General features: G+C 53.2%; 1 protein-coding gene across 1 annotated transcript in view; it reads right to left on the minus strand.

The window, feature by feature from the left end:
- DGCR2 (DiGeorge syndrome critical region gene 2) overlaps nucleotides 1–24,584 on the minus strand; it is a 72,700-nt gene that overhangs the window by 20,389 nt on the left and 27,727 nt on the right. The window contains 3 exon segments of the mRNA XM_064168236.1: nucleotides 184–394; nucleotides 2,628–2,753; nucleotides 18,332–18,454. Of these exon segments, the coding sequence (XP_064024306.1) occupies nucleotides 184–394; nucleotides 2,628–2,753; nucleotides 18,332–18,454 (460 nt within the window).

Below are 24,584 nucleotides of genomic sequence, written 5' to 3' on the forward strand. Positions count from 1 at the left end.
GCAGCCTGCTCATGTTAATTAAAACAGAAGTTCCAGATGGTGAGCAAAGAGCTCACCAGTATGTGTCCATCCTGGGCTAGGAACCCAGACGGAGTTCATCTCACCCCCAGACTTTCAAAGCAACCTCAACTACCAGCATTTACCACACAGAAAGGAGACTTTTATCCTCTCCAGCCTACTCACCTGCGCTGGTCCTTCCTTACAAAAGCTTTTTCCTCCAAGTCCCACTCCTGTGCCAGGATAAACCTCAGCTCCTGGTCTGCAGTGAAGGTGGCGAGGGAGCCATTCACCCGCTGGCATGTCTGCACGGCGTCCCAGTAGTTCTCCCCGTTTAAATACACCCTGTAGCAGCTGGCTGTGCCCTCATAGTGGTGCCATCCTGTTGGGCACTTTCCTAGGAAACATGAAGAACAGAAGGGAAACCATTCCCCCCAAATTAGGATCTTGGAGATAATGCATCCTAATCAGTTTACGACGTTGCAGTGCCTGACCGCTTGGACGTGTACACAGCACACTGCAGCCTTCACTTGGCCAGGGGGAGAGTGTCCAGCTCTGCAGCCCTCAAGCCAGCAAGGACATGGACCTGAGTAGGACCACAACAAAGATCCACGGGCTGGGAGTTGGGGTGGAGCCCCATGCAGACCTGAAGTGAGCTGCAGAGGGGCTGTCTGCAAAGGCCTGCAGGGGTAGAACAAGGGCAATGGTTCAAGAGAAGAGATTTAGACTGGATGTAAGGAACGAGTTCTGCACCATGAAGGGTGCTGGAACACTGCAACAGGTTGCCCAGGGAGAAATTCGATGCCCTATCCCTGGAACAATTCAAGGTCAGGCTCACCAAGGCTCTGAGCAAGCTGCTCTAGTGGAGGATGTCCCTGCTGACTGCAGGGATGAGCTCTGGGGGTCCCTTCCAAGCCAGCCCACTGTATGGTTCTCTGAGCTGCATGCCTCACAGACAACTCACTTTCAATACAGGATTTGTTTCAATATGTATTTTAAAAGCTACAGCTCCCAGTAACGTTTCATTGTACTGTGACAGTCCTTAATTAAGACTGAGAACCTACTGTGGAAGACATTTCCCTGCACATCCTCACAAATAGAAATCAGTTTGATCAATCCCAGTCAAAACCAGCAGCAAGAAGCAGGAAGGAAAAACCAGAAGTGGCCAATTCAATGCTTGTGTCTCTGAGGTGGGCAGCAGGGAAACGCTCAGCCTCCTCTCACAGGCTCCACAGCACCCACACCATCCTCCTCCCAGAACCAGCCACTACTGAGGGGGATTCTGAGGCAACTGCTGTTTGCTCAGGGGAAACAGGGCCACAAAATGACACTGAGGGAGTAAGGAGGTGATGGTGTGAGCTGCTGCCTCTGCTTCTTTTCAGTGAACTCAACCGAAGGAATACTCAGCACAAATGCTGAAGCACTCTGGATGAGAGCCCATGGGGGTCTGAGTGGCATTCTTGGGGCTGAGGGTAACTAACAGGGAGAACTACAGAGGCAGGTGGATGAAATCTGAAACAGGTATGAAATATGATTTTAGCACCTGCAGATGCAGTGTTTCCTTTGCACACCAACTAAGGGAACAACTTGAAAGGCACAAACTGGTTTCAGTTCATTGCATGCACTCAGCTCTCAAGCCTCTTCGTTCCCTTCAGGAACTGTGAGCTTTGTGATCAAGTGATGATGCAGAAACTTACATCTGAAGGCCTCCAATTAAATATCACCTGCAGTACTGGGTCTAGTTTTGAGCTCCCCAGTTCAAGAGAGACAGGGACCTGCTGGAGAGATTCCAGTGAAGAGCTATGAGGATAGTGAAGAGACTTGAACATCTGATGAGGAAAGACTGAGACCCTGGGGCTGTTTGGTCTGGAGAGGAGAAGGCTGAGAGGGGACCTGAGCAATGTCTGGCACTAGCTGAGGGCTGGTGGCAGGGTGAAGGTGCCAGGCTCTGCCTGGGGGTGCCCAGGGCCAGCATAAGGCCCAAGAGGGCTAAGGTGGGAGCCAGGAAGTTGGAGGTGAGGCTGAGGAGAAAGTTGTTTGTTGTGAGGGTGCTGGAGCCTGGAGCAGGTTGCCCAGAGAGGCTGTGGAGTCTCCTGCTCTGGAGACTTTCAAACCTCACTTGGATGTGTTTCTGTGTGACCTGCCCAAGGTGATCCTGCTCTGGCAGGGGGGTTGGACTGGCTGCTCTCTGGAGGTCTCTTCCAACCCCTGACATTTTGTGACTCTGTGCTTTCTGTTCCAGGGGAACAATTCCCCATGCAAGCTCCCACCAAGAGACAAGGGCGCAGCAACCACCCCTGCTGCAGGCAGAAACCTCCACTTAAACCACAGGCTTAGTTTTCTGTAATTGCAGTGAGTTCCAACAGGAAACTGCAGCTCTGGTTTGACAAACCCAAGCCTACCAGGGCAGCAGAACCCTCTGCATGCATCACTCTGCTATCGAAACTCCGACGTTTAATGAGACACACAGGAGAGAAATGCACAAAAGCCTCCAAAAGCACTGCAGGAGAATAAAACCTCATCAAAAGCCTATTAATTCCTCATTAGCAGTATTTATTTTCTTTTAAATAGCCTAAATGGCTAAATCAATTACCAGGAAGATGGCCCAGATTTCCCAGTCTGCAACTTACTGCTGAAGCGGACGGGCTGTGCCACATTGACGGTGTGGAAGCGGGTGGTCTCCCCTCCTCTCCCTCTGCTGTGCCTCGAGTCCACATTCTCCTTCCCATGGTAAGTTCGTTGGTCCCCTGTCAAGCCTGGGGTCCAGAAGGAACAGTCAGTAGTGGCAAAAGACAGTGGTCACTGCGTTGAACTTGGCCTGGGCTCTCACTCGAGGTATATGTGATCACAGAACCAGGCAGGGCTGGAAGGGACCAGCCAGCTCCAACCCCCCCTGCCATGGGCAGGGACACCTCACACTAGAGCAGGCTGCCCACAGCCTCAGCCAGCCTGGCCTGAAACACCTCCAGGGATGAGATTTCCACCACCTCCCTGGGCAGCCCCTTCCAGGCTCTCACCACCCTCATGCTCATGTCTTCCTAACATCCAGGCTGACTCTACCCATTTCCAGCTTTGTTCCATCCCCCCCAGTCCTATCCCTACCTGACAGCCTAAAAAGTCCCTCCCCAGCTTCCTTGTGGCCCCTTGCACATACTGAAAGGCCACAGTAAGGTCAGCCTAGAGCCTTCTCTCCAGACTGCACAGCCCCAGCTCCCTCAGTCTCTCCTCACAGGAGAGGTGCTGCAGCCCTCTGATGTAAGTTACGAAGATGCCAGATCCCTGCACCAACAGAGTGGTCATGAACAGGGAACTGATGAAGGATTCTGAAGGTGAAATTGGCATTTGAGGCTTGAGGAGGGGAGATTTAGACTGGGCACTATGAAGAAAATCTTGACAGTGAGAGTGGTGAGAGACTGACACAGGCTGCCCAGGGAGCTTGTGGCTGCTCCCTCCCTGGCACAGGTTTGTGGCTGCTCCCTCCCTGGCACAGGTTTCCCAGGGAGGTTGTGGAGCACAGAAGCACCCAATGTGATCAAAGATCACATTGGGTGCTTCTGTGCTCCACAACCTCCCTGAAGGTGTTCAAGGCCAGGCTGGATGAGGCCTTGAGCAACCTGGGCTGGTGGGAGGTGTCCTGCCCATGGCAGGGGGCTGGCACTGGGCTGATCTTCAAAGTCCTTTCCAATCTAAACCACTCTCTGAATCAGCTTGGCCATGGTACAGGGCACTTCAGTGGAGAATCTACAGTTCAACCCCCAGCCAGGCACTCCATCAGCACTGCAGAGCAAACTGAGCCTCCTGGCAGGTTCTGCCCAGCCTGCAACTGCACACAGGAGCTGCAGGTTCATCACTTCAACTGCTGCAACATCCCCAGGGGCTTTCATCTGCCCCTGCTTGCAGAACTGCCCACAGCAGCTACTTCATCTCACAGTTGTGTATTCAAGGACATAAGGCAACTTCTGATGGAGGGAGTCCAGAGGAGGCCACCAAGATGATCCAAGGGCTGGAGCATCTCTGTTGTGAGGACAGGCTGAGGGAGCTGGGAGTGTGCAGCCTGCAGAGGGACCTTAAGAGTGACCTTCCAGCACCCAAAGTGGCTACAAGGATGGAGAAGGACTGCTCCCAAAGGCCTGCAGTGATAGGGCAAGGGGCAGTGGCTCAAAAGGAGAGCAGAGCAGGTTTAGATTGGATGTTAGGAGCAAGTTCTGCACCATGAGGGTGCTGGAACACTGCAACAGCCTGCCCAGAGAAGCAGTTGAGGCCCATCCCTGGAGATATTCAAGGTCAGGCTCACCAAGGCTCTGAGCAACTTGATCTAGTGGAAGAAGCCCATGCTGAGGGCAGGGGGTTGGACTGAACGACCTTCACAAGTCCCTTCCAATCCAAACTATTTAATGATTCTCCAAGTAACTTCCCAAAGCATTCTCTGAGATCTGGGACAAAATTAAAACCAGGGAAGAAAGCCAAGCTTCAGCCAGGAGAACAAAGTCCTTAATTCACTCTCAAGTTTATTAACACAAATGTTAGCTGATTATTTCTGAAACAAGACAAGAAGCTCTCATCTCACTGCCAGTTTCTATAGAAGAAAATGGAATCAGCTTCTTCTCCTTTAAAGCTGATCAGCTCCACTTAGCCCAGCTCTCAGCCAAAGAAACCAGCCAAGGAAGAGGAGCTACATTATCATCTCAGCAGGTTCAGCTACAGCCAAACACAGTCACATACATTCAAAGCCATGTCCAGAACAACTGCCTCCTTTCAGACTACCTTTAAAAGGCAAGAGGTGCCCAGCTCTTGGGTGATGATTCAGAATCACAGAATCAAGCAGGTTGGAAGAGAGCTCCAAGCTCACCCACCCCAACCTAGCACCCAGCCCTGGCCAATCACCCAGACCATGGCACTAAGTGCCCCAGCCAGCCTTGGCAAGAACACCTCCAGCCACAGCCACTCCACCACCTCCCTGGGCAGCCCATTCCAATGCCAATCACTCTCTCTGCCTCTGCCAACAACTTCCTCCTCACATCCAGCCTCAACCTGCCCTGGCACAACTTGAGGCTGTGTCCCCTTCTTCTGTCCCTGGCTGCCTGGCAGCAGAGCCCAACCCCAGCTGGCTACAGCCTCCCTGCAGGCAGCTGCAGACAGCAATCAGCTCTGCCCTGAGCCTCCTCTGCTGCAGGCTGCACCCCCCCAGCTCCCTCAGCCTCTCCTCACAGGGCTGTGCTCCAGGCCCCTCCCCAGCCTTGCTGCCCTTCTCTCAACACCTTCCAGCACCTCAACATCTCTCTTCATTTGAACAGCTCAGAACTGGACACAGCACTCAAGCTGTGGCCTGAGCAGTGCTGAGCACAGGGGCACAAGAACCTCCCTTGTCCTGCTGCCCACACTGCTCCTGAGCCAGCCCAGGATGCCATTGGCTCTGCTGCCCACCTGGGCACTGCTGCCTCAGCTTCAGCTCCTCTCTACCAGCACCCACAGGGCCCTCTCTGCCTGGCTGCTCTCAGCCACTCTGGCCCCAGCCTCTAGTGCTGCTTGGGGTTGTTGTGGCCAAAGTGCAGCACCCTGCACCTGGCCTTGTTCAGTCTCATCCCATTTAAACCTAGGGTTGGCAAGTGCTTGATGAGAGGGTTAAAAACAAGAGGTAGAGATCACTGCTGGGAGATCAGGCACCTCCTGGCCCCGGCTTGTTGAGCTGAACAACACTCAAAGGGGTCAAATCCTGCCTGAGGATGGCTGTGGGGCATTGGTGCTGCCCTGATGTTGGCTCCAAGCCTGCAGAAAGATGGTGGAGAGATGGTTGTGCCTGTGAACAGGGGATGGAGAAGGGAAAAAGTTCTGTTTCTGGCATGTTTGTGGTCAGTTGCAGCCATTCTGAGATCACCAAAGCTCTTCCACAAAATACCATCCCCCTGCAGTGACCATCTCAAGTAACAGGACATGAGAACATGGCCTCAGGTTGCACCAGGGCAGGCTGAGGTTGGACATGGGGAACAGTTTCATGGGAAGAGTTGTCAAGGTCCAGAACAGGCTGCCCAGGGAGGTGGTGGAGTCCCCACCCCTGGAGGTGTGGACGTGGCACTTTGAGGCCATGGTGGTGCTGGACTGATGGTTGGACTGGATGACATTGGAGGTTGTTTCCAACCTTAATGAGCCTATGATCTATTAAGGTAATGAGTTTATGATCTATTAGGGTAATCACAGAATGTTTAGGTTGGGAAGGGACCTCCAGAGACCATCCAGTCCAACTCCCCTGCCAGAGCAGGATCATCTAGGACAGGCCACATAGGAATGCAGCCAGGCAGGTCTTGAAAGTCTCCCGAGCAGACCCTACAACCTCTCTGGGCAGCCTACTTGAGGCCTCCAGCACCCTGTGATCCTATTATGTGGGTGGAAAGACCTCCAGAAGGCCACCAAACAAAGCCATCCTTGAAAGAGAAGTTAACCCTGACGAGCAAGGACACTCAGGAGCTGGAGGCCAGAAGAGCAGAGTGGCCTCGTGTTTGGCTGTGGCACAGCCAGTCTGCCCTGGGTTAATGGGATGAGCAAGGGACAGTTAACTAGCAGGTGATCCCAGGAATTACTTGTCTGGAGAGATCACCCACAAAGGGATGGCTGTGCAGGACACACTCACATGGCTCTGCAGGGCTGAAGTGCAAACCCTGCTGCTCGCTATCATCATCATCATCATAGAATCAACCAGGTTGGAAGAGACCTCCAAGCTCATCCAGCCCAACCTAGCACCCAGCCCTAGCCAGTCAACCAGACCATGGCACTTAGTGCCCCAGCCAGGCTTGGCTGCAACACCTCCAGCCACAGCCACTCCACCACCTCCCTGGGCAGCCCATTCCAATGCCAATCACTCTCTCTGACAACAACTTCCTAACAACATCCAGCCTAGACCTGCCCTGGCACAACTTGAGGCTGTGTCCCCTTCTTCTGTCCCTGGCTGCCTGGCAGCAGAGCCCAACCCCACCTGGCTACAATGTTCCTTCAGGTAGTTGTAGACAGCAATGAGCTCTGCCCTGAACTTCCTCTTCTGCAGGCTGCACACCCACAGCTCCCTCAGCCTCTCCTCTCAGGGCTGTGTTCCAGGCCCCTCACCAGCCTTGCTGCCCTTCTCTGGACACCTTCCAGCACCTCAACATCTCTCTTGAATTGAGGAGCCCAGAACTGGACACAGCACTCAAGGTGTGGCCTGAGCAGTGCTGAGTACAGAGGCAGAAGAACCTCCCTTGTCATACTGGCCACACTGCTCCTGATGCAGGCCAGGATGCCACTGGCTCTCTTGGCCACCTGGGCACACTGCTGGCTCATCTTCAGCTACTATCAGAATGTGCTTTCATCTCTGGCAAGAAGTTCAGGCAGGGAGCATCTGGGAGGACACAGAGTGGTGCAAGAAGCTGGCATTGAAGAACACTGTGACCACTTTTGATTGCTTTAAAGGCCAATCTATTTTTAGGCTTAGAATTTGATTGTCCTCATTGCCAACAGGTCAGGAGCAGGATTTGGTCTGTGATTTTAGAGCGATCCTGAGACACTAAAAGGAAAAGCAAATCTTTAATTGTATCAGGACTTCACAAACAATGCCAAAGCTGAGCAGAGCCCAGCACGGGAAGCTCTGTTTCCCCATGTCATTAAATGCTGACAGCTCAGCCCAAAGGAGCAGGGAGCAGCAAATGCACACTGAATTAGCTCCCTTTCAGAAGCGAGAGCAGGTGTGATGCCATATGGCTGACCCTTCCCAGCTAAACACAACGCCCACAAGGGCTTAACAACTCACCTCCCCCAGGAAGAAACCACGAGTGCCCAGGGTTTAACAGGCAAGGTTAAGAAAGGGTTACTTGGGCTAACATCTTCAGCTGGCAGGATTTGTGCCAGATGCTTTGAAAAACAGCTATGCTGCTCCCAGCCCAAGTGAGCTCAGGCAGCAGGACGCTGGCTGCTTCCTTAGCACCTGCCCAGGTCAGCAGCCTCGCAGCTGAAAGCAGCCAGGGCTGGAAAGGCAGAAAGCAGCCACCTCAAGTCACTTCCTCTTCAAGCCCAGCACTGTCAGCTGCTTCTTAAACTTGTGCTCTTCAAACAGCCCATTGCTTCCATCTGACCTGAATGCTGGGTCTGAGAACAGCAGCAGTGCCAAGCTTTGCCAGGGCAACAACCACGAGATGCTAACCAGCTCCAAGTCACTTCACTGCCACCCAAAGCTGCTGCAGAGTCTGATGGCAAAGGTGGGACTGGACTGGGTTTCTATTTACCTCCTCAGCACCCTGCAGCAGATTTTTCTGTGCACTTGGCTGTTGCTGCTTCTTGCATGCAAGTATTTTTTCTTCAAACCAAGCTACCTGTGCCATGGACTAAGCTTTAGTGCAGCAACCTAAGTCAGAAGGATCACAACCTAACTGTGGTGTTTCGAAGGGTTGCAAGGGGGAGAATTTGCTTTTCAACTACCTTTCAGTTGGACAAGGGCTGTGACTGCAGCCTGCACAGCCCAGGCCTGGCTAACTGCAGCCTCCAAAGCCCAGACCTGCTAACTCCATCCACTCCACACAGCCCACACTTGCTAACTCCATTCAGCCTCCAAAGCCCAGACCTGCTAACTCCATCCAGCCTGCACAGCCCACACCTGCTAACTCCATCCACCCTGCACAGCCCAGACCTGCTAACTCCATCCACCCTGCACAGCCCACACCTGCTAACTCCATCCACCCTGCACAGCCCAGACCTGCTAACTCCATCCACCCTGCACAGCCCAGACCTGCTAACTCCATCCAGCCTCCAAAGCCCACACCTGCTAACTCCATCCAGCCTCCAAAGCCCACACCTGCTAACTCCATCCAGCCTGCACAGCCCACACCTGCTAACTCCATCCAGCCTCCAAAGCCCACACCTGCTAACTCCATCCAGCCTGCACAGCCCACACCTGCTAACTCCATCCAGCCTGCACAGCCCACACCTGCTAACTGCATCCACTCTGCACAGCCCACACCTGCTAACTCCATCCAGCCTGCACAGCCCACACCTGCTAACTGCATCCAGCCTGCACAGCCCACACCTGCTAACTCCATCCAGCCTGCACAGCCCACACCTGCTAACTCCATCCAGCCTCCAAAGCCCAGACCTGCTAACTCCATCCAGCCTGCACAGCCCACACCTGCTAACTCCATCCAGCCTCCAAAGCCCACACCTGCTAACTCCATCCAGCCTGCACAGCCCACACCTGCTAACTCCTTCCACTCTGCACAGCCCACACCTGCTAACTCCTTCCACTCTGCACAGCCCACACCTGCTAACTCCATCCAGCCTCCAAAGCCCACACCTGCTAAGCTCCATACATGTACATCCATGGAGATTACTCTGCAGCTTTATCCATGGGATGGCAGCAACACTTTCTTTGCACGTGGTGTGTCCTTAGGGGAAGCAAGGCACACAATCAGAGCAGAAGGTTCCCTTTTCCTTTCTCTCAGTGCCTCCAGCATTCAGACCAAGTGAAAAGAACCAAAAAGCCAAGCAGTGCAATATGGAACATGGGCTGAGGAGCTGAGCCCACACCAAGTGTGAGCTGGCAGGGGCTAAGCTGGGCAGGGACCGGACCTCCGGCGTGCAGAGCAGCGCTGCAGGGGGGACTGATGCCAAACTCTTTGGAGGAGCTGGAAGAGAAACTGCAATCTGCCCCACCTGCCAAGGGCTGCTTTGCACCAAAAGAGGCTGGCCAGACAGAAGACACTGACTGTAATACAGGCAGATCCTGGTAGAGTCACAACTCAAAGAGCTGAATGTTGGATTCGGGGAATGTGAAACAGTTTTGAGAGCTCCTGTCACAGAAGCCAGGTCAGCCAAGCCAAAGCTCCCACAGGGGTGGAGGCCTATATCAAACTGTGCCCAAACTGAACTGTTTGTGAAGCTACCAAGCCTTACTGCAGCTTGTTTATTCCAAGATCTGAGTTGCTCCTGCTTAAACACAAAGATTCCCTGATTTCTACACAACAAGCTGCCCAATCCTCTGCTGTCCCCTAAGGTGCAAACTTTCCATTCAGCACATCACCTACTGAAGGCCTGGGAACACTTTTCACTCCATCTTGTAATTCCAGAGTGGGAGAGCTTCAGGATGAAGTCCAGTTTTGTGCCTAAAGATCACAGGGCTCGGAAGGGACCCCCACAGATTCAGTCCAACCCCCCACTGGAGCAGGACTAGAATCTAGCACAGGTCACACAGGAACACATCTGGACAGGGCTGGGAAGGCTCCAAAGAAGGAGACTCTACAACCTCTCTGGGCAGCCTCTGCCATGGCCCTGGGACCCTTCCAGGCAAGAAGTTATTCCTCACCTTGAGCTGCAACTTCCTGTGCTGTACTTTGCACCCAGTGCCCTTGTCCTGTGCCAGGGCACAAGTGAACAGAGGCTGTCCCTGTGCCTGCCTCCCTGCTCCCAGCCCTCATATGTATCAGTAAGTTTGCAGATGACACCAAGCTAGGAGCAGCTGTGGAGCTGTTGGAGGGTAGCAGAGCCCTGCAGAGGGACCTGGCCAGGCTGCATGGGTGGGCAGAGGCCAAGGGGATGAGACTGAACAAGGCCAAGGGCAGGGTTCTGCACTTTGGCCACAACAACCCCAAGCAGCACTACAGGCTGGGGCCAGAGTGGCTGAGAGCAGCCAGGCAGAGAGGGCCCTGGGGGTGCTGGCAGAGAGGAGCTGAAGCTGAGGCAGCAGTGCCCAGGTGGGCAGCAGAGCCAATGGCATCCTGGGCTGGCTCAGGAGCAGTGTGGGCAGCAGGACAAGGGAGGTTCTTCTGCCCCTCTGCTCAGCACTGCTCAGGCCACCCCTGCAGTGCTGTGTCCAGTTCTGGGCTCCTCCATTGCAGAGAGATGTTGAGATGCTGGAAGGTGTTTGGAGAAGGGCAGCAAGGCTGGGGAGGGGCCTGGAGCACAGCCCTGAGAGGAGAGGCTGAGGGAGCTGGGGGGGTGCAGCCTGCAGCAGAGGAGGCTCAGAGCAGAGCTCATTGCTGTCTGCAGCTACCTGCAGGGAGGCTGTAGCCAGGTGGCGTTGGGCTCTGCTGCCAGGCAGGCAGGGCCAGAAGAAGGGGACCCAGCCTCAAGCTGTGCCAGGGCAGGTTGAGGCTGGATGTGAGGAGGAAGTTGTTGTCAGAGAGAGTGATTGGCACTGGAATGGGCTGCCCAGGGAGGTGGTGGAGTGGCCGTGGCTGGAGGTGTTGCAGCCAAGCCTGGCTGGGGCACTTAGTGCCATGGTCTGGTTGGTTGGCCAGGGCTGGGTGCTAGGTTGGGCTGGGTGAGCTTGGAGCTCTCTGCCAACCTGCTTGATTCTGTGATTCTATATACATTTATTAGATCCCCTCTCAGCTTTCTCCTCTCCAGATTTGGAAAGAGAGTTGAGAAATCCCCAGGAGTGATTTTCTCACCTCAAGCAGCTCCTCACTCTGCATTATCAATTGTATCACCCAAGGAACTAAACCCAACCAACAGCAGCATCCTGCTGTGCTGAGCACTGCTCAAAGTAATAGACCTACAGGAAAGAGCTTAGAATTTAATCACCACAAGGTAGGGGGAAAAGGATGCATCAAGGAAGGAGTTCAGCCCAGAAAAGGTGTGGATCAGAGGTTTTTATCACTATTATCTCACTCTGAAGGAGGAGAGGTGCTACAAAACACACAAATGTCAACAGCCACTTCAGCCACACAGAACAGCCTTGGCAAAACAGGACACAAAGGTGCCCCTTGGCACTGCAAAGCAGAGTGCTGCAGCTGCTGCTTTAGCACTACCTTCAGCAGGCTGCATACAGGAGACTCTGCAGACCCTGGGGTGATTTAGTGTGCAAGTGCTGGGGCAAGCTACCTTGGGATGGGGTAGAGCAGATCCCTCCCCCAATAACTTCTTACAAACCTGCCCCAGAGAGAGAGTAAATTCACTACAACTCACAACTGGGAAGTCAGAAAAACGAAATTGTGTTTTTCCAGTTAAAAATAACAGCACAGACAGAATCAGCTCTTAGAGAATGTAGTGACCTTGGAGGGGATGGGGATGGGGACGAGTGGCAGCAAAGCAGCAGCCAACACAGCGGCAGGGGAAGGCAGCAGCAGGTGCAGCAGAAGCAGCAAAAGATCCAAGCTGTGCTTCCAGACAAAGCTTTTGCTGCTCCAATGGAATTAGATCAACTTATCCACTGTTGCCATTTTATGGCCTGTCCCTGGAACGTTCACCTCTCTCCTCAGAGGCTCCATCACTCTTCCACTCCTGAGTTTCTCTGTTCCTAATTGTACTTGTATGCCTGAGGTAGAAATCCAGCTCAAAGAGCTGCACACTTCACCAGAGCTTCTAGGGAAGTGTTTAAGCACAGCACAGGAGGTGACACTGCTCAAGATCAACATTCAGAGTGAGCTTCCTAGCAGGATGGCTTCTGTAGGTCCCCAATCTCAACACAACAACAGTTTGCCATGGAAGTGGGTTAGGAACTGGCTGGAGGGCCAAGCCCAGAGAGTGGTGGTGAATGGTGCCACATCCAGCTGGCAGCTGTCACTAGTGGTGTGCCCCAGGGATCAGTGCTGGGCCCCATCCTCTTTAACATCTTCATAGATGATCTGGATGAGGGCATGGAGTCAGTCACCAGCAAGTTTGCAGATGACACCAAGCTGGGGGCAGATGTGGCTGGGTTGGAGGGCAGAAGGGCTCTGCAGCAGGACCTTGACCACCTGGACAGATGGGCAGAGTCCAAGGGGATGGCTTCAATAGCTCCAAGTGCAGGGTGCTGCACTTTGGCTACAGCAACCCCATGCAGAGATACAGGCTGGGGTCGGAGTGGCTGAGAGCAGCCAGACAGAGAGGGATCTGGGGGTGCTGATTGATACCTGCCTGAACATGAGCCAGCAGTGTGCCCAGGTGGCCAAGAGAGCCAGTGGCATCCTGGCCTGCATCAGGAATGGTGTGGCCAGCAGGAGCAGGGAGGTCATTCTGCCCCTGTACTCTGCACTGCTTAGACCACACCTTGAGTGCTGTGTTCAGTTCTGGGCCCCCCAGTTTAGGAGGGACATTGAGATGCTTGAGCGTGTCCAGAGAAGGGCGACGAGGCTGGGGAGAGGCCTTGAGCACAGCCCTACGAGGAGAGGCTGAGGGAGCTGGGATTGGTTAGCCTGGAGAAGAGGAGGCTCAGGAGAGACCTTATTGCTGTCTGCAACTACCTGAGGGGAGGTTGTGGCCAGGGGGAGGTTGCTCTCTTCTCTCAGGTGGCCAGCACCAGAACAAGAGGACACAGCCTCAGGCTGTGCCAGGGGAGATTTAGGCTGGAGGGGAGGAGAAAGTTCTTCCCTGAGAGAGTCATTGGACACTGGAATGGGCTGCCCGGGGAGGTGGTGGAGTCGCCGTCCCTGGAGCTGTTCAAGGCAGGACTGGACGTGGCACTTGGTGCCATGGTCTGGCCTTGAGCTCTGTGGTAAAGGGTTGGACTTGATGGTCTGTGAGGTCTCTTCCAACCTTGGTGATACTGTGATACTGTGATGCTGTGAACTGCCAGGCAGCTCCTACCGCTGCTGGGCAGCTCACAGCACTGCCAGCCACTGCCTGCACATGGCCCTGGGGCAGATGCTCAGTGCCCGTTGTGGACTCAGGCTCCTGGGGGGAAACACACCTAAGAAATCAGGTCACTGAAACTTTCCAGTGTTCTTGGTTCTGAGTGGGCTGGGAGGGCCACTGGGGGCAGCAGTGTAAGCACAAGCTGCCAAACAGGCGCTGGAACTTCGGACACCCTTATTCTGCTCCCATGCAACAGCAAGCCTGCAGCCAGGGAACGGAACGCAGGTGAGCAGCCAGAGTTACACCGAGCCTTGCCCCACTCACGCTGCTGCAATGGGATTTTTGCCCAGAAGGCCTGCAAAGGAGCTCAGCTATCTGGAGAAGCTGATCTGATGCTCCAGTGGAAGGCAAGCTGGAAACGCAGGGAGCAGCAAGAGGCAAAGTGCAGAGCCCTTCCTGCTCAGGGGCTCACACACAGAACCCTTACAATGCTCCACTGCTCCTGCTTTAACTCCTGCACAGAAAAGGAAGGAGCAGGCAGCAGACTCCCAGCTGTGGAGGTCCCTGTTTGCATGCCTGTTTCCACCACTTCACAGAATACACCACTTGAGGATAACCTATTTTTAGGCTCAATTACTGTTGATATGGAACAGTACACAAATTCCAGGAGTCTCCACTGCCTCAGTAGACAGGGGCTGGGAGCAGAGGCTACATAAAACCCTCCCAGCAATTCCAGCATGCTCACCAGAGCAAGCAGCCAACGCTTTTAGTCTACCAGAGACATGACTTGAGGGTAATCACTGCTGCAGATGCCACTGCCACTGCTGTGCCCAGTGGGAAGGGCAGAGGGAAGAGCACTTTACACTTCACTAGGATGAAGCTGAAAGGGATTCCAGGTTTTAAAGGAGAATGGTCACTCTGAAAAGAGACAGGATGAGCAAACCCAGCTCTGGTGACTGCCTATGCTGGCCAGTAAAACCAGGCATTGCAGCAGAGAATGGCTCAGCTTGGAAGGGACCTCAGACATCATCTGCTCTAACCCTCCTGCCACGGGCAGGGATGTCTCAGCTACACTTGGGTTCGCCAAAGCCTCATCCAACCTGGCCTTAAATACCTCCAGGCAGGAGGCAGCCACAGCCTCCCTGGGCAGCCCATTCCAAAGCCTCACCACCCTCACACTGAAGAACTTCTTGCTCAGCTCCAGTCTAACCCTGCTCTGCCTCAGCTCCAAACCATTCCCCCTTGGCCTGGCTCCAGGCACCCTCAGGGGAAGTTCCTCTGCAGCCTTCCTACAGGAGCTCTTCAGCTCTTGGCAGCAGCTCTGAGCTGCCCCTGGAGCCTTCTGCCCTGCAGGCTGCACCCCCCCAGCTCCCTCAGCCTGTGCTCCCAGCAGAGCTGCTCCAGCCCTGCCAGCATCTCTGTGGCCTCCTCTGCCCTCACTCCACAGCTCTGTGGCCTCCTCCTGCTGGGGATGCCAGAATTGGAGGCAGCACTGGAGGTGAGCTCTGAGCAGAGCCAAGGGGCACAATGCCCTCTCCTGCCCTGCTGCCCACACTGCTCTGCCTGCAGCCAGCACACAGCTGCCTGCTGGGCTGCAGGAGGGCACTGCTGGCTCTTGGGCAGCCTCTCTTTGACCACACACTCGTTCAGGCTGTCAGTTAACTAATGTCTTATCTGTGTTCTGACAAAAAACCTCAGAAGAAATCATTCTGATAAAAGAGTCCTAACGTTTGGGGTGCTCCTTCTGCTTCAGACAAGAAACAAGTATCAAACTAATTTCTTAATTAATGATTCTCTGCTTTTAATAGGAGCTTTGTTAGCAACATGAATGAGGTCAGGCCTAAAAAAGCAACAGTGCCAACTAACTCACAATGGCTTTGTCTTAAACCTTTGGAAACACCAACATGACTAAGCAGTCACTCAAACACACATTCATCACCTCCACAAAACCCCAGTTCACTGCCACTGATCTTTTCCACGTTGGAGTGTGCCATTAGGAGCTCAAAGGCTGAACCCACCCAAGCCCCTCCTGGCAAGCTTTCTTCTCATACCTTTTAAATTCATGCTATTTTCATTCTCTTAAGTTTCACAAGCCCAGGTGGCTTCACTAGCTAGTTCTTTCAGTGACCAGTCTGGCTTTATTGAAATTCAGAACCTTAATTAAAATGCATTTAAGTTTAGCTGAATCATCTCCTGATTGCTCATCTAAATCCAAAGGCATTTTCTAAATTTAAAGCTGCAGCATTTCTTCTTAATTCAGTGACCACAGAAGAGAGTAATCACTCTGCAGTGCTACTATTATTAGGAGCATTAGCTCCCCAAGCAGCAGGCCAGGACTTAGCCTCTCCTATGGGTTGTTTTCACCAGCACAGAATCACAGAATGGTCTGGGTTGGAAAAGACCTCCAAAGGTCACCCAGACCAACCTATGCAGGCAGCAGGGACATCCTCCACTAGATCAAGTTGCTCAGAGCCTTGTCCAGCCTGATCTTGAGTATTACCAGAGATGGGTCCTCAACAACCTCCCTGGGTGACCTGTGCCAGTGCTCTGCTACCCTCCTGGGGCAGAACTTGTTCCTCATATCCAATCTCCATCTGCTCTGCTCTCATTTCATAGAATCATATCATAGAATCAACCAGATTGGCAGAGAGCTCCAAGCTCATCCAGTCCAACCTAGCACCCAGCCCTAGCCAGTCAACCAGACCATGGCACTAAGTGCCCCAGCCAGGCTTGGCTTCAACACCTCTAGGGACGGTGACTCCACCACCTCCCTGGGCAGCCCATTCCAATGCCAATCACTCTCTCTGCCAACAACTTCCTCCTAACATCCATTCATACTTCCCCTGGCACAACTTGAGACTGTGTCCCCTTCTTATGTTGCTGGTTGTCTGGGAGAAGAGACCAACCCCACCTGGCTACAGCCTCCCTTCAGACAGCAATGAGCTCTGCCCTGAGCCTCCTCTTCTGCAGGCTGCACACCCCCAGCTCCCTCAGCCTCTCCTCATAGGGTTTGTTCCAGGCCCCTCACCAGCTTTGTTGCCCTTCTCTGGACACCTTCCAGCATCTCAACATCTCCCCTGAATTGAGGGGCCCCGTCCTGTCCCTGCAGGCCTTTGGGAACAGTCCCTCTGCAGCCTGCTTGGAACTCCCTCCAGGTACTGGAAGGCAGCTCTAAGGTCTCCCTGGAGCCTTCTCTTCTCCAGGCTGAACGATCCCAGCTGCCTCAGCCTGTCCTTGCAGCAGAGCTGCTCCAGCCCTTCAGCCACATTCATGGCCCTCTTTTGGACCTGCTTCATCGGGTCCACGTCCCTCTCGTGTTGAGGGCACCAGAGCTGGATGCAGTGCTCGAGGTGAGGTCTCACCCCAGCAGAGCAGAGTGGCAGAATCCCCCCTCTCAGCCTGCTGGCCACACTGCTTTTGATAAAGCACAAGAAACCCAATTTCTTCTGAACTTACCCCAGCCTCAGACTTACTTTCGTTTATGCTACTCCTTTTTAGACTCCAGCAGATCATTCCCATGCACACTGACACACCAACCTGTCCTCATTCTTGACAGCTCTCAACAGCACAAGCCCTTCAACACCCACTTCAGGTGACAAAGCTATCCCACCAATGTTTTATTACAGGTCTAAGAGGGATTTTACACCCTGCACCAGTAGTTCTCGTTCCTCTGGTTTGCTGGCTGCACTCCTTGCATTACTGTGCAAATATCTCACCCCTATCCTAAGCACCACACCCTGCTTGCTGGCTCCTACTGAGCACAGCCTTTTCACCAATTCCTTAGCCAATTACCCTTCTCATCAAGTGCAGTCCCTCCCTTCCCCGTGCTGCCCATCATCTTCCCCTCTGCTGTTCTTTATGCCTGTTGCTCTCCTCCTGCACACAGCCGTGGACACGAATCGAGGCTCCCCCACAGGTCTCCTTTCACTGCCTACCTTAAAAGCTCTTCTCATTGTGTCAGGCCAGACAGTCCAGTGAGACCTACCCCTTCAAACTAAAAGCAGAGCTATCTGTTGAGAAATGTTACTTGTACAACATCCTCTTCTTAGCCAAATATGCCAAATAATTCTTGGTAACTCCAGTCCTCTGCTTCCCCTGCTCTGGTAAGACTGCATCTGGAGCACTGTGTCCAGCTCAGGAGTCCTCTTTACCATGAGGGTGCTGGAACACTGGAACAGGTTGCCCAGGGAGGTGGTTGGGGCCCTATGCCTGCAAATATTGAAAGTGAGGCTTGACAGGGCTCTGGGCAGCCTGACTGCAGGGGGGTTGGACTGGACGACCCTCAGAGGTCCCTTTCAACCCAGACCATTCTGTGATTCTATGACTCTTAACACAGGAAGGACATGGACCTGATGGACAGGGCCAGGGTCCAGAGGAGGGCCACAAGAACAGTCAGGGGGCTGGAACACCTCTGCTATGAGGACAGGCTGAGGGAGCTGGGGTTGCTCAGCCTGGAGAAGAGAAGGCTCTGGGCAGCTCTGGGCAGACCTAAGAGCAGACTTCCTGACAGGGGCTACAAGAAGACTGCAGTGACAGGGCGAGGGGCAAAGGTTTGCAACTGGAGCAGGGGAGGTTTAGGTTGGACATCAGGAGGAAGTTCTCCACAATGAAGGTGGTGAAATACTGGAACAAGCTGACAAGTGACGTGGTTGAGGCCCCATCCCTGGAGACATTCAAGATCAGCTCCAGCATGGCCCTGTGCAGCCTGCTCTAGCTGGAGCTGTCCCTGCTGCCTGCAGGGCCACTGGACAAGATGCCCTTTGGAGGCCCCTTCCAACCCAATGCACCCTGTGTCTCTGGGATGTGCAGTCTTCTCAGCTTTACTCACCTGGACAGTCAACTTCATCACTCTCATCCTCACAGGTGGGCCACCCATCACACTGCCAGTTGGAAGGGATGCACTGGATGGTACCACTCCGACAGGCAAACTGCCCTGGGGTGCAGCGGAGCTCTAGGAGAGAAGAAAGTTGTGCTTTGTTGGGAGGGTCACTCAGCCTTGCCAGCCTCTGCAGGCATGAATGCTCTGTCATGGCAACACATCACTGAAACAGCCACCACCACCTGTTGAAAATGGCTTTGTTGCAGATCACTTCCATGTTCGTGTTTTAACAGCCCCAGCGGCTGCTGCCCGCAGCTTTGGAGGTAGTTCTCTCAGCCACCTCCCATGTAAGCAGCTCTCACCACAGCACTGAAGACTACTTCACAGCATCACAGTATCACCAAGGTTGGAAGAGACCTCACAGATCATCAAGTCCAACCCTTTACCACAGAGCTCAAGGCCAGACCATGGCACCAAGTGCCACGTCCAGTCCTGCCTTGAACAGCTCCAGGGACGGCGACTCCACCACCTCCCCGGGCAGCCCATTCCAGTGTCCAATGACTCTCTCAGGGAAGAACTTTCTCCTCACCTCCAGCCTAAATTTCCCCTGGCACAGCCTGAGGCTGTGTCCTCTCGTTCTGGTGCTGGCCACCTGAGAGAAGAGAGCAACCTCCTCCTGGCCACAACCACCCCTCAGGTAGTTGCAGACAGCAATAAGGTCTCCCCTGAGCCTCCTCTTCTCCAGGCTAACCAATCCCAGCTCCCTCAGCCTCTCCTCGTAGGGCTGTGCTCAAGGCCTCTCCCCAGCCTCGTTGCCCTTCTCTGGACACGCTCAAGCATCTCAATGTCCCTCCTAAACTGGGGGGCCCAGAACTGAACACAGCACTCAAGGTGTGGTCTAACCAGTGCAGAGTACAGGGGCAGAATGACCTCCCTGCTCCTGCTGGCCACACCATTCCTGATGCAGGCCAGGATGCCACTGGCTCTCTTGGCCACCTGGGCACACTGCTGGCTCATGTTCAGGTGGGTATCAATCAGCACCCCCAGATCCCTCTCTGTCTGGCTGCTCTCAGCCACTCTGACCCCAGCCTGTATCTCTGCATGGGGTTGCTGTGGCCAAAGTGCCAATTCTTCCCTTTCCTCAGAACCAAAGCTCAACAGAAATATGCTAAGCTAAATGGCACAATGAATCCAGAACTCCACTCCTCTTCCAGTCACAAGGACTGCCAGGCCCCACCAGAGCTGCACCAACACCCACCCTGATTTAGTCACTCCACAGAACTATTTGCAAAACACTTTCTGTATCCATGAACCTGTTTTCCCTCCCCAGCTTGAGCTCTTCTGCAGGATGTCTCCAGATGAACACATCCTTTTCAAGAAGCTGCCAATATCTGCAAACACAGAGCTCCTGCTTCTGCAAGAGCACTGCCTACTTGCCACCATTACACTGTCAGACCTAATTAGCATCACAAAAACTACCATTTTTTTGTCACCACTTTTTTACAGCAGCCCCATCTATCAAATGCCAGAACCTACTAATTCAGCTTCAGTTTTGTCCCTCAGAATATTTGGCAAGGAGAACACAAAGGAACCAAACTGTGTCTGTACAGGTGAACAGTTCTAAGCTTGTTTCCAGGCAGCAGGTCTGCAGGTCACTGTTAGCATCCACAGGCTGGTTTGCACCAGGCCATCACCAAACACCTCCCTCCTGGATGGTGACTGCCAATTTTTCCTGCAATCATTTTCAGATTGGAAGGGTTGGAAGGGACCTTAAAGATCACCTAGTTACAATCCCCCTGTCACAGGCAGGGACAGCTCTCACCAGCTCAGCTTGCTCAAGTCCTCATCCAGCCTGGCCTTGAACACCTTCAGGGAGGTTGTGGAGCACAGAAGCACCCAATGTGATCAAAGATCACATTGGGTGCTTCTGTGCTCCACAACCTCCCTGGGAAACCTGTGCCAGGCTCTCACCACCCTCAACCTGTGCCAGTGTCTCACCACCCTCAACCTGTGCCAGGCTCTCACCACCCTCAACCTGTGCCAGTGTCTCACTATCCTCACTCTAAAGAGTTTCTTCTAGCATCTCATGTAAATTTCCCCTCCTCCAGCTTCAATTCGCTGCTCTTCACCCTGTCACCCCCAGCCCTTGTCCAAAGTCCCTCCCCAGCTTTCCTGGAGCCCCTTCAGCTACTGGAAAGCTGCTCTAAGGTCTCCCCGGAGCCTTCTCCAGGCTGCACAGCCCCAACTCTTCCAGTCTGTCCCCACAGCAGAGCTTCTGCAGCTCTCTGATCGCCTTCATAGCCTCCTCTGGACCCTCTCCAGCAGCTCCAGGTCCTTCTTGTGCTGGGTTCCCCAGAGCTGCAGGTGAGGGCTGAGCAGAGCAGAGGGGCAGAATCCCCTCCCTGTGCTGCTGCTCTCCCTGCTCTGGCTGCAGCCAGCACACAGCTGGCTCTGGGCTGCCAGCCACCAGTGCTGGCTGCTGTTGAAAAACTGAACAACTCAGGATGTTTTCTTCTCAGTTACACCAACTCCAGATAAACTCTGTCTAGAGAAGGAGCACCTTTAAAGGAAAGGAAGTGGTTTGAAGTAAGCCACACTCATCCTTCTTCATTTTTAAAGAAGGAAAACAGGGAGAAATCACATAATAGACATTAAAATCCAGGCATGTCCTCTCTCACTCAGTTTATAACCCAAGAAGAGAGCTGCAATGGCAGCTGTTACCTAGTTGAAACAGCATCCTAAGCTGAAGCAAGCCAGAGGTCACAGGTGAGTGCTCAGACCACATGAGCAGGTATAATAAACCCAGTCACGGTGTGCTGGCCATAAAAGCTGCACTCACACACCCAGTAATTGCTGCAGGATATTGATAATAGGCTGCTAATTCAGTGTCAGACTAAAATCCAGCCCCAGCACTGGTTCCTCATCAAAGCACAGACCTGCTCATCTCGAAAAAGAAAAGCAGGCACATCCTCTTAGCAACCACCTACTCAGAGCAAGCATTCAGGTCACACAGTGGCTAAGAACTCAGGCAGACCTGCCAGACTACTGATGGCAGCAGCAGCCCTTAGCTTACAAGGGTCCTTTCACCCATGGAGAGCTTTGCTGCAGCCACAGAGCTAAGAGAGAGGGAGAAATGTAAAACACAAGGAAAAGGAAATCTACCAGCTTAGGTCATAAAGATTTCTCCTCCCCACCCAGAACGAAAAGTGAAGTCATTTCTTTAACCCAAAGAGCAAAAAGGGCAACACAAAGTGCAGCTTCTCTTGCCCAGGGCAGCAGAAGAGGAAACCTGAACTGTAAATCTAAATCACAGAAAGCAAATGAAACCTCGAGCTGAAATGAAAACTGCTCCCATGGCAAGACAATAGAAAAGCATCAACTCTTCAGCAGCCACTGCAGCTTCTTTGGCCTCTTGTGCAACACCAGCAGGCAGCTGGAGGGTTCTTAGAAAGTCCTATCACAGTTTCAGGGGTGGAATTTACACCTGAGCCTCTGGTAGGTACTTTAACACATGAATCATAGAATCATTAGGCTTGGAAAAGACCTTTAAGAGCAGCAAGTCCAACCATAACACAGCTACCAGATTTAGACTGGAGATTAGGACAGAATTCTTGACAGTGAGGGTGGGGAGACACTGGAACAGGTTGCCCTGGATGGTCATGGATGCCCCCTCCCTGGAGGTGTTGTTCAAGGCCAGGTTGGATGAGGCCTTGAGCAACCTGAGCTGGTGGGAGGTGACCCTGCCCATAGCAGGGGATTGGAACTGGATGAGCTTTGAGGTCGCTTCCAACCTAAACCATTCTACAAACCACAGAACAGAACCAGAGAACGGTTTGGGTTGGAAGGGACCTCCAAAGCTCATCCAATCCACCCCCCTTGCAGTCAGCAGGGACATCCTCCACTGGGTCAGGTTGTTCAGAGCCTTGTCCAGCCTGACCTTGAATATCTCCAGGGATGGAGCCTCAACTGCCTCCCTGGGCAACCTGCTGCAGTGTTCCAGCACCCTCACGGTGCAGAGCTTGTTCCCAACATCCAACCTAAACCTGCTCTGCTCTCATTTCAAACCACTGCCCTGTATCATCTATGAATCAATCTGGGAAAGACCATCCTCAGCTCTGCATCCACCTGCATTTAGGGCAAAACTGAATTCCAAATACACCTGTGATGGTTTGGGTGCTACCTGCCCCCCCCCCCCAGTGCTTTAGAAAATCACCCAGCCTAGGCTCAGCAGCTCTGGGAACTGATTGAAGCTTTCTATTTACAGCTGAGCACAAGAAACAAGCAGAGAGTTACAATCTATACAGAAACAGACAAGGTAAAGGTAATACAGAAACATAGCAGCCCTCCCAGAAACCAGAGTGCCCAGGAGAGGCTCCCAACCTCCCTTCCACCTTCTCCCACCCTTCAACCTTACCCCAGACTTTGCCTTACACTCAAGGCAGTTTGAAAGGTAGGCCAGGGGGGTTAGGAAGCAAATGGATTAGTCAGGCAGGTTAGAGAAGTTCATGCAGCCCCAAGAGACAGAGAGCAACTCCCTCATCTGTATTTATGTTCTTGTTCTTATCCATCTCAGCAAGCCTACGAGTGGAGCAGACATCACCATCGTTTCCTTTTCACAGCCTAGCATCTAACTCTTCTCCCCAAAACATCCCAGCTAGGCTCAAACCAGCACCACACTGTTCTGTTTTTTAAACTGCTTGGCTGTGATGGGAGGCAGGCACAGAGCCTGGTTTGGCTGACAGCATCCCCCAGGATGCCAACGTGTGCAGGGGGAAGGCTGGAAGGAGCCCTCCTGTCTCTCTGGTTTCCCGCATGCCATTGCTGCCCTATGTACAATTACACCTGAGTGCTGCAGATGAAAGGATGACTTCAGCCCAGCATTAGAGGCATTAAAGAATGCCAGTTCCATGCTGTAATGTCATTACTTCCTGTAGCACAGGCACTCCTCTTGGAAGAATGTGGATACATGGAAGAGTTGGGGAAAAAAACAAACCCAAACCATTCCTCTTAAAACTCCACTCAAAGCAGCTGAAGAATCATTAGAATCAACCAGGTTGGAAGAGACCTCCAAGATCATCCAGTCCAACCTAGCACCCAGCCCTGGCCAGTTGTTCCCAAGGGAAAGCAGGCTCCAATTATTTCAGGGCAAGGAACAGGAACTGCTGTGCAATTCTACTGCAGAGAGGGAAGAGAGACACTGAAATACTGCAGAATGAGCATGTCCCTCTTCTGCAAACACTGCCAATGCAGGGACTTCTTCCAAGGGCTTCTGATAGGCTGAGAGGGAATGGATTGAAGCTTGAGGAGGACAGATTCAGACTGGGAGAAATTCTTTAGAGTGAGTAAGACACTGGAACAGGCTGTCCAGGGAGGTTGTGGAGCACAGATCAAAGATCTTTGATCACATTGGGTGCTTCTGTGCTCCACAACCTTCCTGGAGGTGTTTAAAGCCAGGTTGGATGAAGCCTGGAACAACCTGGGCTGGTTGGAGGGTTGGAATTAGACAATCTTTGAGGTCCCATCTAATCCAAACCATTCTGTGAATTCTGTGAACATCTCCTGGAGCCATCCTAGCCTTGACCTCATATCCCCACAAGTCACTGAGCTCCCTGAATCGCCGTGCAGCTCCTGGAAGAGTTTCTGCTCAACTGGCTGGCTTCTCACTGCTGCCTGTTGTGGTTCAGCATGAAGAGAACAAGAGGCAATCACCTGAGGAAATGTAGCTACCTCTCTCAGCTGTGCTCAGGGTGAGCTGTGCCTGGAGGTGTTGAAGCCAAGCCTGGCTGGGGCACTTAGTGCCATGGTCTGGTTGATCGGCTAGGGCTGGGTGCTAGGTTGGGCTGGGTGAGCTTGGAGCTCTCTTCCAACCTGCTTGATTCTATGATACCCAATGGGCTCTTTAAGGACTGATGCTTGAGATTGTGGGTATCCATTCCCAAAGATCCCACTAGGCACAGACCAGCAGGCTGGCACCTGTACAAGACAGCTCAAGGTGGGCAGCAGTGCAAGGGCTGCCTGCTGGCACTGCCTCTTTGCCCCCTCCGTGCCCCACAGAGCCCCAGGCTCAAGCCTCCTACTGCAGAGCACAGCAGCTAGCCAGGGCAGCTGCCCTCAGAGGTCAAACACACACAGAGCAGCAGGCAGAAGCCCAGTGAGTCTGGGGGACACTCAGCCAAGGAAGAGAGGCTCCTGGGAATGGCAAGGACGCAGAGGTCAGGTGCCAGTCCCCACAACCCCCTCAGGCCTATTTTCAAACAAACCA

Source organism: Pogoniulus pusillus, chromosome 30 (genome assembly GCF_015220805.1).
Source record: "Pogoniulus pusillus isolate bPogPus1 chromosome 30, bPogPus1.pri, whole genome shotgun sequence".
NCBI classification, from domain to species: domain Eukaryota; kingdom Metazoa; phylum Chordata; class Aves; order Piciformes; family Lybiidae; genus Pogoniulus; species Pogoniulus pusillus.